This window comes from Cyclopterus lumpus, chromosome 3 (genome assembly GCF_009769545.1).
Source record: "Cyclopterus lumpus isolate fCycLum1 chromosome 3, fCycLum1.pri, whole genome shotgun sequence".
Classification (NCBI taxonomy): domain Eukaryota; kingdom Metazoa; phylum Chordata; class Actinopteri; order Perciformes; family Cyclopteridae; genus Cyclopterus; species Cyclopterus lumpus.
In genome coordinates, this window is record NC_046968.1 from 7172524 (window position 1) to 7185956 (window position 13433).

The window sequence follows — 13433 nt, forward strand, 5'->3', positions numbered from 1 at the left end:
GCTTTGCTGCATTTTTACCCCCCCCCCTCCTCGTTCTTCTTTTACATAACTGCTCGAGCTCTGCCAGGTTGCATGGGGACTCTAACTCGACTGCTCCGGCACATTAACACTGACAGATGTGCTTGTGCTTTCTTCTTCATCTTCGTCACCTCGTCTGCGTCTGAACTGACCAGGCACAGGTACTATTTAATCCGATCACAACCCAACACGGGTGATCCGTGACTTCTAGAACCACCAGCGTTTATTAAGGTGTGTCCCACTAAAGAGGGTTTGGACACCTCCGCCAAATATATACAGTATATATATATATATATATATATATATATATATATATATATATATATATATATATCCCACTAAAGACGGTTTGGAAACCTCCGCCAAATATATATATAGATATATATAATTATTATTATATATATATTATAATAATATATGTATATATATATATATATTTAACTTGACTATATATATATAATTGGCGGAGGTGTCCAAACCCTCTTTAGTGATATATATATATATATATATATATATATATATATATATATATATATATGTATCAAACTTGACTATATATATAATTGGCGGAGGTGTTTAAACCCTCTTTAGTGGGATATATATATATTTATTTTTTTCTGTTTATTTGTCCTGATTGCTTTATTTGGATTTAGTGACGAGTGATGTAGTTTGAGAGATTATTTTCATATTTGTCTCCAACGAAAATCCTTTAACATTTTAAGACTCATAGTGTGTCTTAATGATAATACTGCTTTCATTGGGTCCATTGTCAAAGTAAGGACCGGACCACGCTTCTATTTCAATGCCGTCGTTTGTATTCCGGGGGTGTGCGTGTAGACCGCCGGTCGGCTGCATGCAGTTGCTGCAGGTGTCAGTCTGACTGTAGCCGGTAGGAGGGACTTGATGCTCCAACTTCTCATTCGGCGCCTCTCCGCTCTCCAGCCAGTCGTCCTGGTCCTGCTTGGAGAGAGACGACGGCAGCAGCAGCAGCAGCAGCAGCAACAACAACACGGCATTCCGGGGGGACACGCCATGCATCTTGGGCTGAAAGGACGACCGGAGCCTCACGTTATTGCGCTTCCTTATTTCTGATTTCGGATATTTTTTCTTTTTTTTTGTGTCCTTTTTTTTTTCTTCTTTTTTTTTTCTACCTCCCCTCACCCCCCCCCCCCCCTCTCTCCTTTTCACCCAATCTCTGACGCGCAAGGACACTACAGCATCCATCCACGGCAGATAACGCTCACATAGAGCCTCCTCTGTACAGACGCACCACCACCATCCTCCTTCCTATACCTACCTTCTTTCCTTCCTTTCCTCCCACTCTCCTCTCTCCTGTTTTTCGGCATCTATAACCCAGAGGACATCGGGACCTCTTCTCCAAACCCCCCACCCCCACCCCCCCACTCTCAACCCGGAGACATGGATCTATGGTTTCATTCGATCCGGATTTGCTGGTGGAGGGTTTTGTTCCTGATGAGTGTTTTCCAGGACTATCTGAGCTCCATGCTGGACTGCCCGCCGACCTGCAGCTGCTCTCAAACAGAGATCTATTGCAATAAGTCCGACAACGGCCGGTTCTTCCCTTTACTCGCCCTGCAAGACACTGGAAGCAATGGGACCAGTGTTGACATAGCAGAGTTATTCAAAAACATCTCCTATATGTAAGTAGATGCGGCATTACGTCGTGCGCTTTAAAAAAAAAAAAAAAAAATCAATCATCAATTGCTATTTCCCTCAGCGGGGCTGTCTGTTGCTTTCTTTGCTCTGATTTGACTTGTTAGCTGATTATTTCTGACTTTTTCTTCTTCTTTTTTTTGCACTTCCACCCGTCTGTTGAGTGGTCTTTAAAAAAAAAAAATAAAAATGACAGCACCTTTCGGATCATCGGTCTTGCATGGAGGTTGAATGCGCTTATTCCATCTCCCCTGGGCACATCCCTTGCACCCTTTTGTCAAACTATCTGATCTTGAAACCTTCTTCTTCTTCTTCTTCTTTTCCTTTTCTATCGTGGATCTCAAGATTGCGTGTGTGCGTGCGTGGGCGCGTGCCCTCATAAAGTTGCTCCCTCCGCTGCGGCTCCCTGCGGGCCTGCGGGCTCCAACACGACAGAAGGATGTTGCGGACTAACCCTCACGCGGATCCCCGCGGCCTCGTGCGACAGCGGCCACTGCGCCGACAGATTGTGCCAAACGAAACAGAAATAAATGGCGCAGTGGGCTCGACCGGTTTATCACGTCCGCCCGCGTCCTTCGAGACCCGGAATAAAATTTCAAAAAAAAAAAACTTTTATTATGTGCGAGATGACGCGGGGGTCGAGATAGAGGGGGGGGGGGGGGGGGGGGGGGGGCTGTTCACCACCATCCAAAGAGACTGACATGTAGGAGGATGGTTTCAGAGGATCCATGAAGGGTTTGGTTAAAACAGAGAAGCCCCCCCCCCAACAAACACACACACAGCTTTTATAGTAGCCTACATATTCAGTCTGCATCCCCCCCCCTTCTCCTCCTCCTCTCTTCGATCCTTCCTGCCAACATCAAAGCTTTCTTTCTGTGAAAGTCAGGCAAAAAAAAAAGAAAAGAAGCAGCGGCGCTCGGGCCTTAAAATAAGACCTCTGGTGTCGATGAGGCTCATTTGCATATAAAGTACACACATCTCCCGTTAACGCACTGGAACCCCCCCCCCCCCCCCCCCACACTCCCCCCCCGCGTCGCCACGGGCCACTCAAGACTTTTCCTCCCGTTTTTTGCAATCCCGTTTACCCCTTTTCATCCGTTTGAGGCAGACAACAACTTATTTTAGTGGCACAGCTCATCACTTCACTGTGCCACTAGAGGGTAGTCTGCTACCCTCTGTATGCACACACACACACACACACACACACACACACACACACACACACACACACACACACAGCACGTATATACTGGAATCCGCTCTTTTTGCAGCACTGGAGTCAAATGAGTTGAAAGCTCAGCCGCTTTAAACGCAACTGAGGCTGGTAATGAGACGAAAGGTCAGAGGTCACATGGGCAAACTGTTGGTGCTAACGAGTTTCTTCTTTGTAAAAACCCGCTCCAGTCATTCATCTTCTCTCTCACCTCGACCGACAGTAGAATAAACCACCACCTGGATTTTCATTGCAAAGTGGCCCACAAAATAATAAGCACAAAGCTACACATTGATCGCCCCCCTTTCTTCCTTCCTTTTTGCCTTTGAGACACTCTAATTCAATTGACCCAGGACTAATTGTGCATCTCGTGGCCATTCGCCAAGCGGCTTGTTTTCTTGCTGCTCAGCACGGACAGCACAACCTCCACCCAGCAGCAGCCCAATGACAGCTTCCCAAAGACGATGCACCGGCTTACACGTCTGATAGGAATATTCATACATTCCAAACACACACACACACAGACAGATTTGTGCTTATAATCTCCTAATCGACTACAAGTTCACTCCCCTGCGTCTGGTAATGATGCGGTATAAAAGCACGAGTTGATTTTGGCTTCAAAGAATATTACTCGCAGCATATTTCATATTTACTGTGCTAATTGAAACATATAAATGAACACGTCTATTTGATAATGTTGGTTATTTGTTGGATGCTAATTTATGACATGGCCAGAAAACAAGCTCTTTAAAGATAATAACCAATAACTGATACAGTCAGTGATGGAGAACATGTGAGGCCCCCTTCCTCTCTCTCTCTCTCTCTCTGGAAGGTGTTGGCTGCGTGCTTTTTTTGCGAACGGCAGGACTATATCACTCATCACAAGAGAGAGAGAGAGAGAGAGAGAGAAAGGGAGAGAGAGAATTTATGGAGATGGGAAAACTAGAGAGGGAACTGTGGGATGATCGGCAAGCCAAAGAAAACTGCCAAGACCAGATAACCGTTTTCCAGTTCTCTCCCATTAGAGTCATCACAAAAGGCATCACTGTTTGAAGTGGAGGAGATAAGGCCTTGCTGTGATACTTGCTTTTTCTTTTCTTGTTTTTTCTCTCTCTGAGAGCAGGTGAAGCAGGTTTGACAGCTTTGTGTAAGTGCAGCTCTGACTGCAGGTGCTCGTTTCTTTGCAGAATCCAATCAGTTTCCACCTCTGGTGCTGACGCTTGGCCTCATTTTGTGCTTCCCTTTTTGTGTGTGCGTGTGTGTGTGTGTGTGTGTGATAGCGTGGTTTGAGTATCAGAACTGAATCTGTACAATCTCTACATTATATACATAAATATAGAAATCTCCCCTTCTCCCCCTCCTTGTTTCCTCTGCTCTTGAGTACATCTTTCCATCCTTCCTTCCTTCCGTTCATCCATTCATTCCATGTGTTTGTCAACATCCAGGCGTTCGCTGTCAACGATGAGGTGTTAAATCCATCTGTGAGCGTTAGCAGAAGCTACCTCTTTAAATGTGTAATAGTTGATACGGTAATATGACAATAAAACGGCCGTATAATGTAATATGGCTGTAATTATTTTACAGGAACCCATCTTCAATCAAGTAGCCGTTCACATAAAAATAGAAAGATGGATTCTTTTTTTTGTTTTTATCTTCAGCGCGTGAGATAACAAAAAGTTAGCTTTCAGCACACCGGAACATATGTGCTGAAACCAAAACTTAAGTACAAGCAGAATTTTGTACACGTGTCCAAAGAATATGGGGATATTTCCTGAATGTGTTACAATTATCTGTTCCACTTATCTCCACTTCTGGCAGCAGAAAATAAATATTATATAAGTTTAATATAAGTTTATTAATATATGTGGTTCGTTGGCTATTTATAGCCTCTCCGAACCCCTCCAGACATGTGCTCTTTGAATCAGAATTTTGTGTCTCCACACATAATTCAGTTACCTTGTTAAGAAGTCCTACTTGACTACTACACATGAGAGGAGCCACGATTGGCTGTTGTGATGTGATTGGCTGTTGTGATGTGATTGGCTGTTGTGACGTCTTGATTGGAGGTTTGACGCGAGCACAGAGAACAGTGTGGAAGCATATGTGCGTCTGGCTCTGCGTATACACGTCATCCTGTGGTGGAGCTAGAACATCCAAGTGAATAATAAATACACATTGTTTTGAGTGGAGGCGGTCTTTAAAGACGCCGGGCTATGATTTAGTCAGAAAATCGATAGCATCCTAAAATCGCACCCAGCTGTCTGACGACGATTCAGCCTCTGGGGGCCATGACAAATCACTTCAGGGTCACCAAAAATGAAATCCCGTGATCTACAGATTCTGCATTCTTATTCTTATCCCACGATCTGTTTAACAGATACATCCTGTTAAACAGATTATGGGAGCACTCTGAAAAAAAATCTTATTACATATGCTATTTCATTTTGTCTGAAACACTCATTAGGAGGTATAGCTTTCTCTACATGTGAATGTTAAAATCCAATGTCCTCTATCTGCCTTTGAAAAGAGAATGTTTTGCTATTAGGGTCATAGATTTGTCTTTGTTCTTCCAATCAGAGAGATTTATGTGGACTTGTAAAATTGCCATCTGTTTATCTGCAAACAAACTTCAGACTTCCACACTGACATGGTTCAGTGGTCTTTTTCTTATTTCGTTTCTGCTCTGTCAAATGTGGCTTGACGTTAATGGTTTGGTATCTATAAAATCTTGATCATCTAGTTAATAAAAGTCAGTGTTATCTCATTTCCCAGAATTCAAGCTATCAATTCAAGCTAGAAATGCATCGTGATGTGAGATTCATCGTGATTGGTCTTCGTGTAGAATTAATCTTGGACGTCAGACTTTGGAGACGTAGCTGCACGTTTCACCTGCAATCACTTTCAACAGTTACAGTTACACAGTTACAGTTACACCCTCTCAACAAAAAACTCCTCTGCTCCCTCAAAAAGTAGTTTGAAAGGTTCTTTTTCTCTCTTTCCTTTTTTAAACCGGCTCGGCTCTGCTTGAAACTATCGATCTGTGGAGACCTTCAGATACCATTACATACAACACCTTCCAGCCAGCTGACAGTGCCAGAGAAACCACCTTCACACAGGAACGTTTCCTTATGTTTCGCTTATCGGTGACTTGTGTGTGTGTCACGGACGTGAACAGGGCATAGAAGAAGTCGACTCAGAAGTTGATCTTTCCAGTATTTATTTCACGAATAGTATTAAAACTTTTGTGAAGGAAAGACGGGACTACGGAAGCCTAGGAGGCAAAGAAGAGGTGAAACGCAATTTCCACAGGAAACAGATTTAATTCTTCAAAATAAAATTCACACAAACACACACTTCAACAGGAGGATCGTTGAATAATAAACAAAAATAAGATATAATACATTGAAAATAAGAAATAACAGAGTGTATTTCTAACTCCGTTACATGTGCTGCAAGTTTCCCCCGGCTCAGACGCGGAGCCTTACTGCATCACCTAAAGCTACAGTTCGTAGCGTCGAGGGCGATTTATTGGTAGTATAGGATTTAATATTAAATACTTTTCTTCCCTAAGTAATCCCCTGATAATACGAATCAGTGTGTTTTGGTGAGATGAGAGTGAGCCGTTTATATACGGAGCGGGTTTCTACGGTAGCCCACAACGGACAAACCAACCACTGGCTCTAGATAGGGATGTTCATGTTCTCCAACATGATTGGCATATGGGAGAAGTTTCACTTGGTTGCAATCCGGAAACCTCACCGCTAGATGCCGCCAAATCCGACACACTGTCCCTTTAAATGCAACGTTTTCTCTCCGTCGTAAAGCTCCTATGACGCCGACATAGGAGTGCGGCCGTGGCCAAGGTAGTTTAGTTTAGTTCATTTGCACAATAAAACAAAAATAAAATACATTAAACATTGTGGAGATAAATAATATCGCAGTGCAGGAAGAGGCAGAAAACCCACTGGGCTTATCTGAAGCCTCCACCTAAATAATGATAAAAATGTCCCAGTTTTGTAGACAACACAAAATGAATATCCATAATCAGCTTCAATTCCACACATCTGCTATTTTAACGGCTCCTGAATGGTAATTGATAAGTTAACGCCCTGTTAAACTGAGTCTTTGCTGAATTGCTGGTGTACGAGTTGACCCCACAATAAAAACAATCTTTTCAAAATGTAGATCACGTATTAAGAGGGACACTTCGGCATTTTAGTAATGCATTTCCATAGAGTCAGGGACAAATACAGAATGATGGTTGAACCCGAAGCAGTGCAGGCTGAGACCTCGTGCATTTTATTTTTTATTTCCCATGATGCAGCTGTCATTGCTTTCCATTAGGCACTCCCTTATTGCCTTTCAAACCCTTACACCTCCACTTTGGGACAGACCATGACATCATCAGGGTTTATTCCTTAAATATTTGTCTCAACTTCTACAGGCTGGTTAGTAAACAGATTGACCATTTAAAAAATATAATGAAAATGCGTCACAAAATATTGTTTTTTTTCAGCCGAAAAAAAGAAAAGTGCGTGGCATTCGTCCTTGATCTGATACATGCCAGAAAATGCCCAAACACTTTTTTGCACATTTGATTATGTAATCTGGTTTAATTGGCAATAAACAGGCTCGCAGGCTGTGGACATTTCAGAGATTCTGATTAATATGTTTTGGGAAAATAACTGACAACTTCTATGGTTTCATGCCCAGTCAGCTGGAACCTGGTCAAAGGGTTTTGTTTGGCCCCCTAATCTCGGATGTTAGATGGATGTACAGATTGGAACGTGCCCGCCCCCTCCTCTTCCCCCCCTCCATCCAAAAGCACTCACACACTTTGAGTCTGACTGCAACACTCCCACCAGTATATGTGTTTATTCCCCCACCTCCTCCGGGGCGTTATCCACGTCTTTGTCTTTGTTCTCTTCTCTCCGCCGCGTGACGCTTTGTTGTTTCTGATGCCCAGCTCACCTGTATTGGTTTGCCGTCTTGATTTAGTTTTCTGTGTGACCTTGATGTTTCTGCCTGTCGTTGTCTTTGCTCTTTTGGGCTGAGTTTATTTTTTTTTACAAGCCTTCTTTTCTCTTTTTCTTTTTTAAATGTTCTTGTCGTCTGTGAGTATCGTTTGAAGCCGCACATAAATTACACTTAGACCTCACTTACCCTCTGTTAGCGGCTAGATAGCTGCTTCATATCTGAGCACAAGGAACACAGACACGTTCTAATGCGACATGCTCCACGTTGGTTTTTATTATTATGCTGTTTGATGCATTTACTTTTGAGTGAGGCCAGGGAACGCTTGATTAGTGCCGATACGAGAGCCTGAAACCAAACACGTTCTTGATTTATCACTTTGAGAAAAATAAACTCTTTTTTATTATCCTTTCACGAGCAAATCAATCTTCTCAAATGGTGAATGTCTTAACCGAAGTTTAACATAATTACATCTCAAACAGGCGCATTTTTTTATTTGAAATCACAAACTATCTGATCAAATAATTAATAAATGCCATCTGGAATCTGACTAGCCACAACTTTCTGTATTTTAATTAATTTTATAATACAAAAAATATTGTTGATATTGAGGTTTGTTAACCTGCTTTATTTCTTTGTCTTTAGAGGATGTAAATTCAATAATAATGAGTTGCATATGGTTTGGTAAGAAGCAGCGGTTTGCTATATTTACAGTAATGGCATCACAATTGACTACTACCATTTAGAAATGCAGGATGGACGCGGCAGGATGTGATGTTATGACTATAACGATCAATCAAATCACTTTTTTAAAGACTTAAAAACTTTAGATTTATTTTATTTAAATTATTAATTAATTATTATTAATTATTTATTTTATTTTTATTTATTTATTTTTCCACTTATAATCGGCATGTAAACACAAACTCAACAAAAATAGTTTTAAACTGGAGAAAGCTATAAAATAGGTAGAAAAGATGAAAAGAAATCTGGCTAGTCAGTTTACGCCGACTAATCTTTGATTCTCTGCGCTATGGATGCATTTTGTAAAAAAATTAATTATTTAGAATAAATGTTCTTTTTAGAAGTTTCAAAGATTTTGGTAAGAAGTAGCAGAATAAATTAGTGTTTTTTTCTGCTCATCCAGCCTCGAACACTATTTCAGAAATGTCTACAGTAGCTGCAATGCTTGCTAAAGCTAGCATTTTTAATGTGCGCGTTTCATGAGAGCGATAGCCGGATTTATTTATTCTGAGGCTACAAAGACGACTTTGAAATGAAAGCGCTTTGTCTTTTGAGGGGTCCAGGTGACTGTGACAGCCTTTCACGGCCCTCGCTGCATCTCCTGTCGCCGTGCCGCGTCGGTGTCAGCGCCGTGGATGGCGTCGAAGCGGCCATGACAGAGTCGCCAAAACGCGAGGCCCTGCCAGTCGGAGTCCTTACCACACAGACCCCCTGCCGCCTCCGCATTGGGAGGCTCACCCCAGGCGCTGCGCCGCGAGCTCTTCTCTTATAAGCATATCATCAAGTTTGCATGAGCCTGTCTTTGTGGAAAGTAGGTCACGGCTGCCATCTGAGAATTTGGAGGAGCGAGCGCCGTTTTTTTCTTTTTTCGCACAGATCCTCCAGCATGCGGAGTGGCTGTGAGAAGACTTGGACAACGTGACTGACCCATCTTTCTCCCACGCCCCCCAAACCCACCACGCTCACCCTATCGCCACCTCAACCCCGCCGCATCTGCAGGCGGCCCTCGTGCCTTAAAAGATGCATGCTAATGAGCACACACACACACACACACACACACACTTTAACAATCAAAAGATGCATACTGAAGGCTGTGCTGTTTCTCCCACAGGATTAGAAGAACCCTTTAAAGCCTTGCAGCAGCCTTCCAGGGGCTTTCTGTAGAGCTTCTGCTTTCATACTGTAGATCACGTGTCAGCGGGCAACACTTTATCATGTCAAATTTGTGAGATTGAAGGGAGCAGAAGAACAACAATCATGTAACCACCTAATTAAACCGCAATTTGTTCCATGTGGCATGAAGAAAAAACACAAAATAAACCTGCGTAAAATGTGTCTCTCGCACATAACCCATCAATTTTCATGGATATTTTGAAATTGCAATTTGCTATGTGATTGCTCAGCAGTACGAGGAACAATTATCAAGGACCTGCTGCAGTTAGATATCTACTGATGAACAGACAGTTTTACTGAGGGTTTAATACAGATACCATGTTTAATATGGTGTCTTTAAGCTCAGTGAAGCCACACTGAGAGCAGCATCACAATTCCTTCCTCTGCTTCCGCCTTCTTCATCATGCGCGATGGCAGTGGTTTGGAAACTCTCTTTTTTTTAAAAAATGAATCATTAATCATTAATTTCCTCGGAGATAACTTCTTCCCAGGTGAGGATGTGTGCCTGATGTCCACGGTGTCCATCACTGCGCGCCGACTCCCACTAGACATCACCGACACAAAAACCGTGCCCTCTTCCTCCTTCTCCTCTCTCTACCCGGGCCCCTAATAAAGCCCCTGCTTATTATTCTCCCGGGATGTTTTGTGTCTAAAAAAAACCCCAAACATCAGTCTTCATGTTTTATCTAGTAGGAGGAGTCACCCCGCTGTCCTCCATGTCAGCGCTGACTGGTAGAGCCGTGTGAATAATAAACCTCCCTCCGTTCCCGCTGAGCTTCGGCCATGTTCTCCTATGCGGCGCACATGTTGATGAACGCTATTTCCACGGCGATCTCTTACTTCTCTTTTTGTGAAATAACTAAACGCTTGTTATTTGACGGCCAAATTGCCACAGAAAGGAAATGTTCATTTATGTGCACCTGACCTCCTGTATTGGGCGTAATTGCCTACGGCAAAGTCTCGCCTCAACATGTGTCAGTGTGACCCCGGATGGCTTTACTTCAGGATCACTTGGGGGATGGAGCTTATCTCATATTTGCACAAGATTATTCGTATTCCTTTTCTTATTAAATTAATCATTTTCGTGGCGATGGCGTTTTGGTTAACCAGAAACAACCCTCCTGAAACGTAGTTGCTTTGTGCCTTTCTGTGTCTTCAACAAGGCAGAGCGGCACATTAGGCGTCCATCAGCTTCCCTCTCCTGCCCTCATCCGTCCATCAGCTTCCCTCTCCTGCCCTCATCCGTCCATCAGCTCCCCATCTGTACGAATGAGTGAGATCCCTTTGATGCAATGTGTGAGCTGAAGTTTGAGCCGTAAACACTCAGAACGAATGAATGGCTCTACCTGGAGGTTTAGCTGCGACCGCCAACATCATCAGCGGTGAGGACAGGATAAAGCATCGCAGCACAAATGAAGGATAAAGCACAAATGCACCTTCATATATATATATTGGCCCTGAGCAGCCTTTATTTATTGATTGCCTCAGATGCTCTGATGTCTGTATTTGCTCAATTCTGTAGACTATTGGTGCATATTACACTACATCAAAACATTATGGACCTGGCAGGCCATTCAGCCATACTCACCCATCATTCTCAGTGAGCCGAGGACTGTCTGTGGCAGCAGTCAAGAGCACCGGGAGGGTTTTTTAAGACAGTCAGCTTTGTGTGGAGGCAGATGAGAACACATTAAAAGTAAATGGTGCACCGGGACCCAACTCTCTTTCCTATACTCACTCCCCTGTTGGCGCAATGACCTTGCTACTCCAGTCAGAATATCCCAGTCCATCTTCCTTCATAGGCTGAACAACTAATCTTTTTAAGAAGAAGTACCTGACATTACCCTCTCTTCCTGCTGATATATCACTCCTCGTATATGCCCTTTCCTTAAAGTTAGCCTTTATTTCTCATATTCAAGGAATTTGGACTCCACATAAGACCATTGGTTCACAAACTTTTCAAAACCATGACTCTCCATGGACACCCCACCCTACCGTACCCACGCATACACGCATCCTATATGTCACATGACATGACTGATATCTATAAAATGAGACATGATTGTTTCCAGCTAGATCACATGACATGACTGATATCTATAATAAGAGACATGATTGTGTCCATCTAGATCTGCTAAACTAGACCATTCGCCTCTTGCCGAGAGTAAGATGAGAGAATATTAATATCGCTCTTGTATCCATCTGCTAAACGTGATGCTACAGGTCAGCAGCACCATGTTCATTAGTGAGCTTTAGATTGGCTGGTGGATGGATTTTGTTAATCTTTAGCCAGGCTAGCTGTTACCGCCCTGCTACAAGTTTTTATGCTAAGCTACGCTAACCCGCTGTTTCTATATATTTAGAAAACACTTGTGTGTGGTGTCAATCTTCTCGTGTAACTCCTGCCAAGAAAGCAAACAGGTGCATTTTCTGTTGCTTTAAACCAAATTCTGAAAAAGGACGTAGGCTAATTGGTTAAATGTACTTCTTTAAAACTAGCTTATATATTATGTTGTCAAGGACACAAAGCATGCACATGTGATGCTTTTCCTTTATATTTCTGGTTGCTTGAAGTATTCATTGTCTTTTCTGGTGAAATTAAGGTGTCTTAGATAGATAGATAGATATATACTTTATTAATCCCCAAGGGGAAATTTGTTTCAAGATGTCTCCTGAGCTTACTTGGTATTATTGCTGCATTAGACATTTTAGGCACATGAGGTACAGCTCGCACCACTTTTTTTTATTATTTGGTGAAATGTTACTAAAAATGAACAATTACACTTATGGAAGGGGTGTTTTTTTTTTGGGCTCGATTTAATGTTTGGGTTTGCAAACTGGGAATTACAGTTATTGAGTTGCATCCCAAAAATATAAAGGGAATTGGGGGAGTGAGCATTGTCGATGAGACTGAATGGACACATTGTTGCAGCTGCTGCTATGACTCAGATGCTCTTTAGGGATGAAGGAGGCTGTGAAAGCAGAGGCTTCAACATGAAGACGTGTGTCGGAATTGTTAGAAATAATTAGCTTTTAGTTTTATTGCGAGATTACAATTCGGGGACATGCAGTGTTTGCATTAACAGCTACAGTTGTTGTAAAGTAAAACGTTATTAATGTGGTCCAAACTGAACTATCACAATGTGTTTTTACCATTCATTTTATTTCCTTTTTTTTCTCCCCTCTTTCTTTTGAGAAACTAATATTTATGACAATACAAACAATGACTTTGAAAAACCTTCTGTGAACAATTTCACAATTCTAAATCACTAAGAGTCAAACTTCTGGCCAACGTTGACCTCCATACTGCCGGAATCAGGACACCGGAGATTTCAGCACATTTCATCATCTCATATTTCATGCACTTCATGAATTTAGTTTGTAATTCATTATTCACATGAGGTCCCCACATAATGTGAGTCAATGTCAACCGAGTCGACAGGGCTAAACAACAACAACAACAACAACCACGAGTGCATAAATTACTGGTCGGAGTGGCACCTTGGGTCGTTAAACTAATCCGGTGCTTTGGCTGAATTAGCCTCCGTGTGGAATCGGCATCTCTTCTCTTAAAATACTCTGATTGAAGAACTGTCTGGCATGTCAGCCATGGGATGTGACTTGTGGCGGCAGCTGT

General features: G+C 42.5%; 1 protein-coding gene across 4 annotated transcripts in view; it reads left to right on the plus strand.

Annotated features, from left to right (window-relative positions):
* Nucleotides 1–1437: 1437 nt before the first annotated feature.
* ntrk3b (neurotrophic tyrosine kinase, receptor, type 3b) overlaps nt 1438–13433 on the plus strand; it is a 147697-nt gene continuing 135701 nt past the window's right edge. For all 4 annotated transcript variants that reach the window (XM_034526554.1, XM_034526546.1, XM_034526528.1 and 1 more), the window contains exon 1: nt 1438–1679. In XM_034526554.1, the coding sequence (XP_034382445.1) occupies nt 1438–1679 (242 nt within the window). The remainder of the gene's footprint in view (nt 1680–13433) is intronic.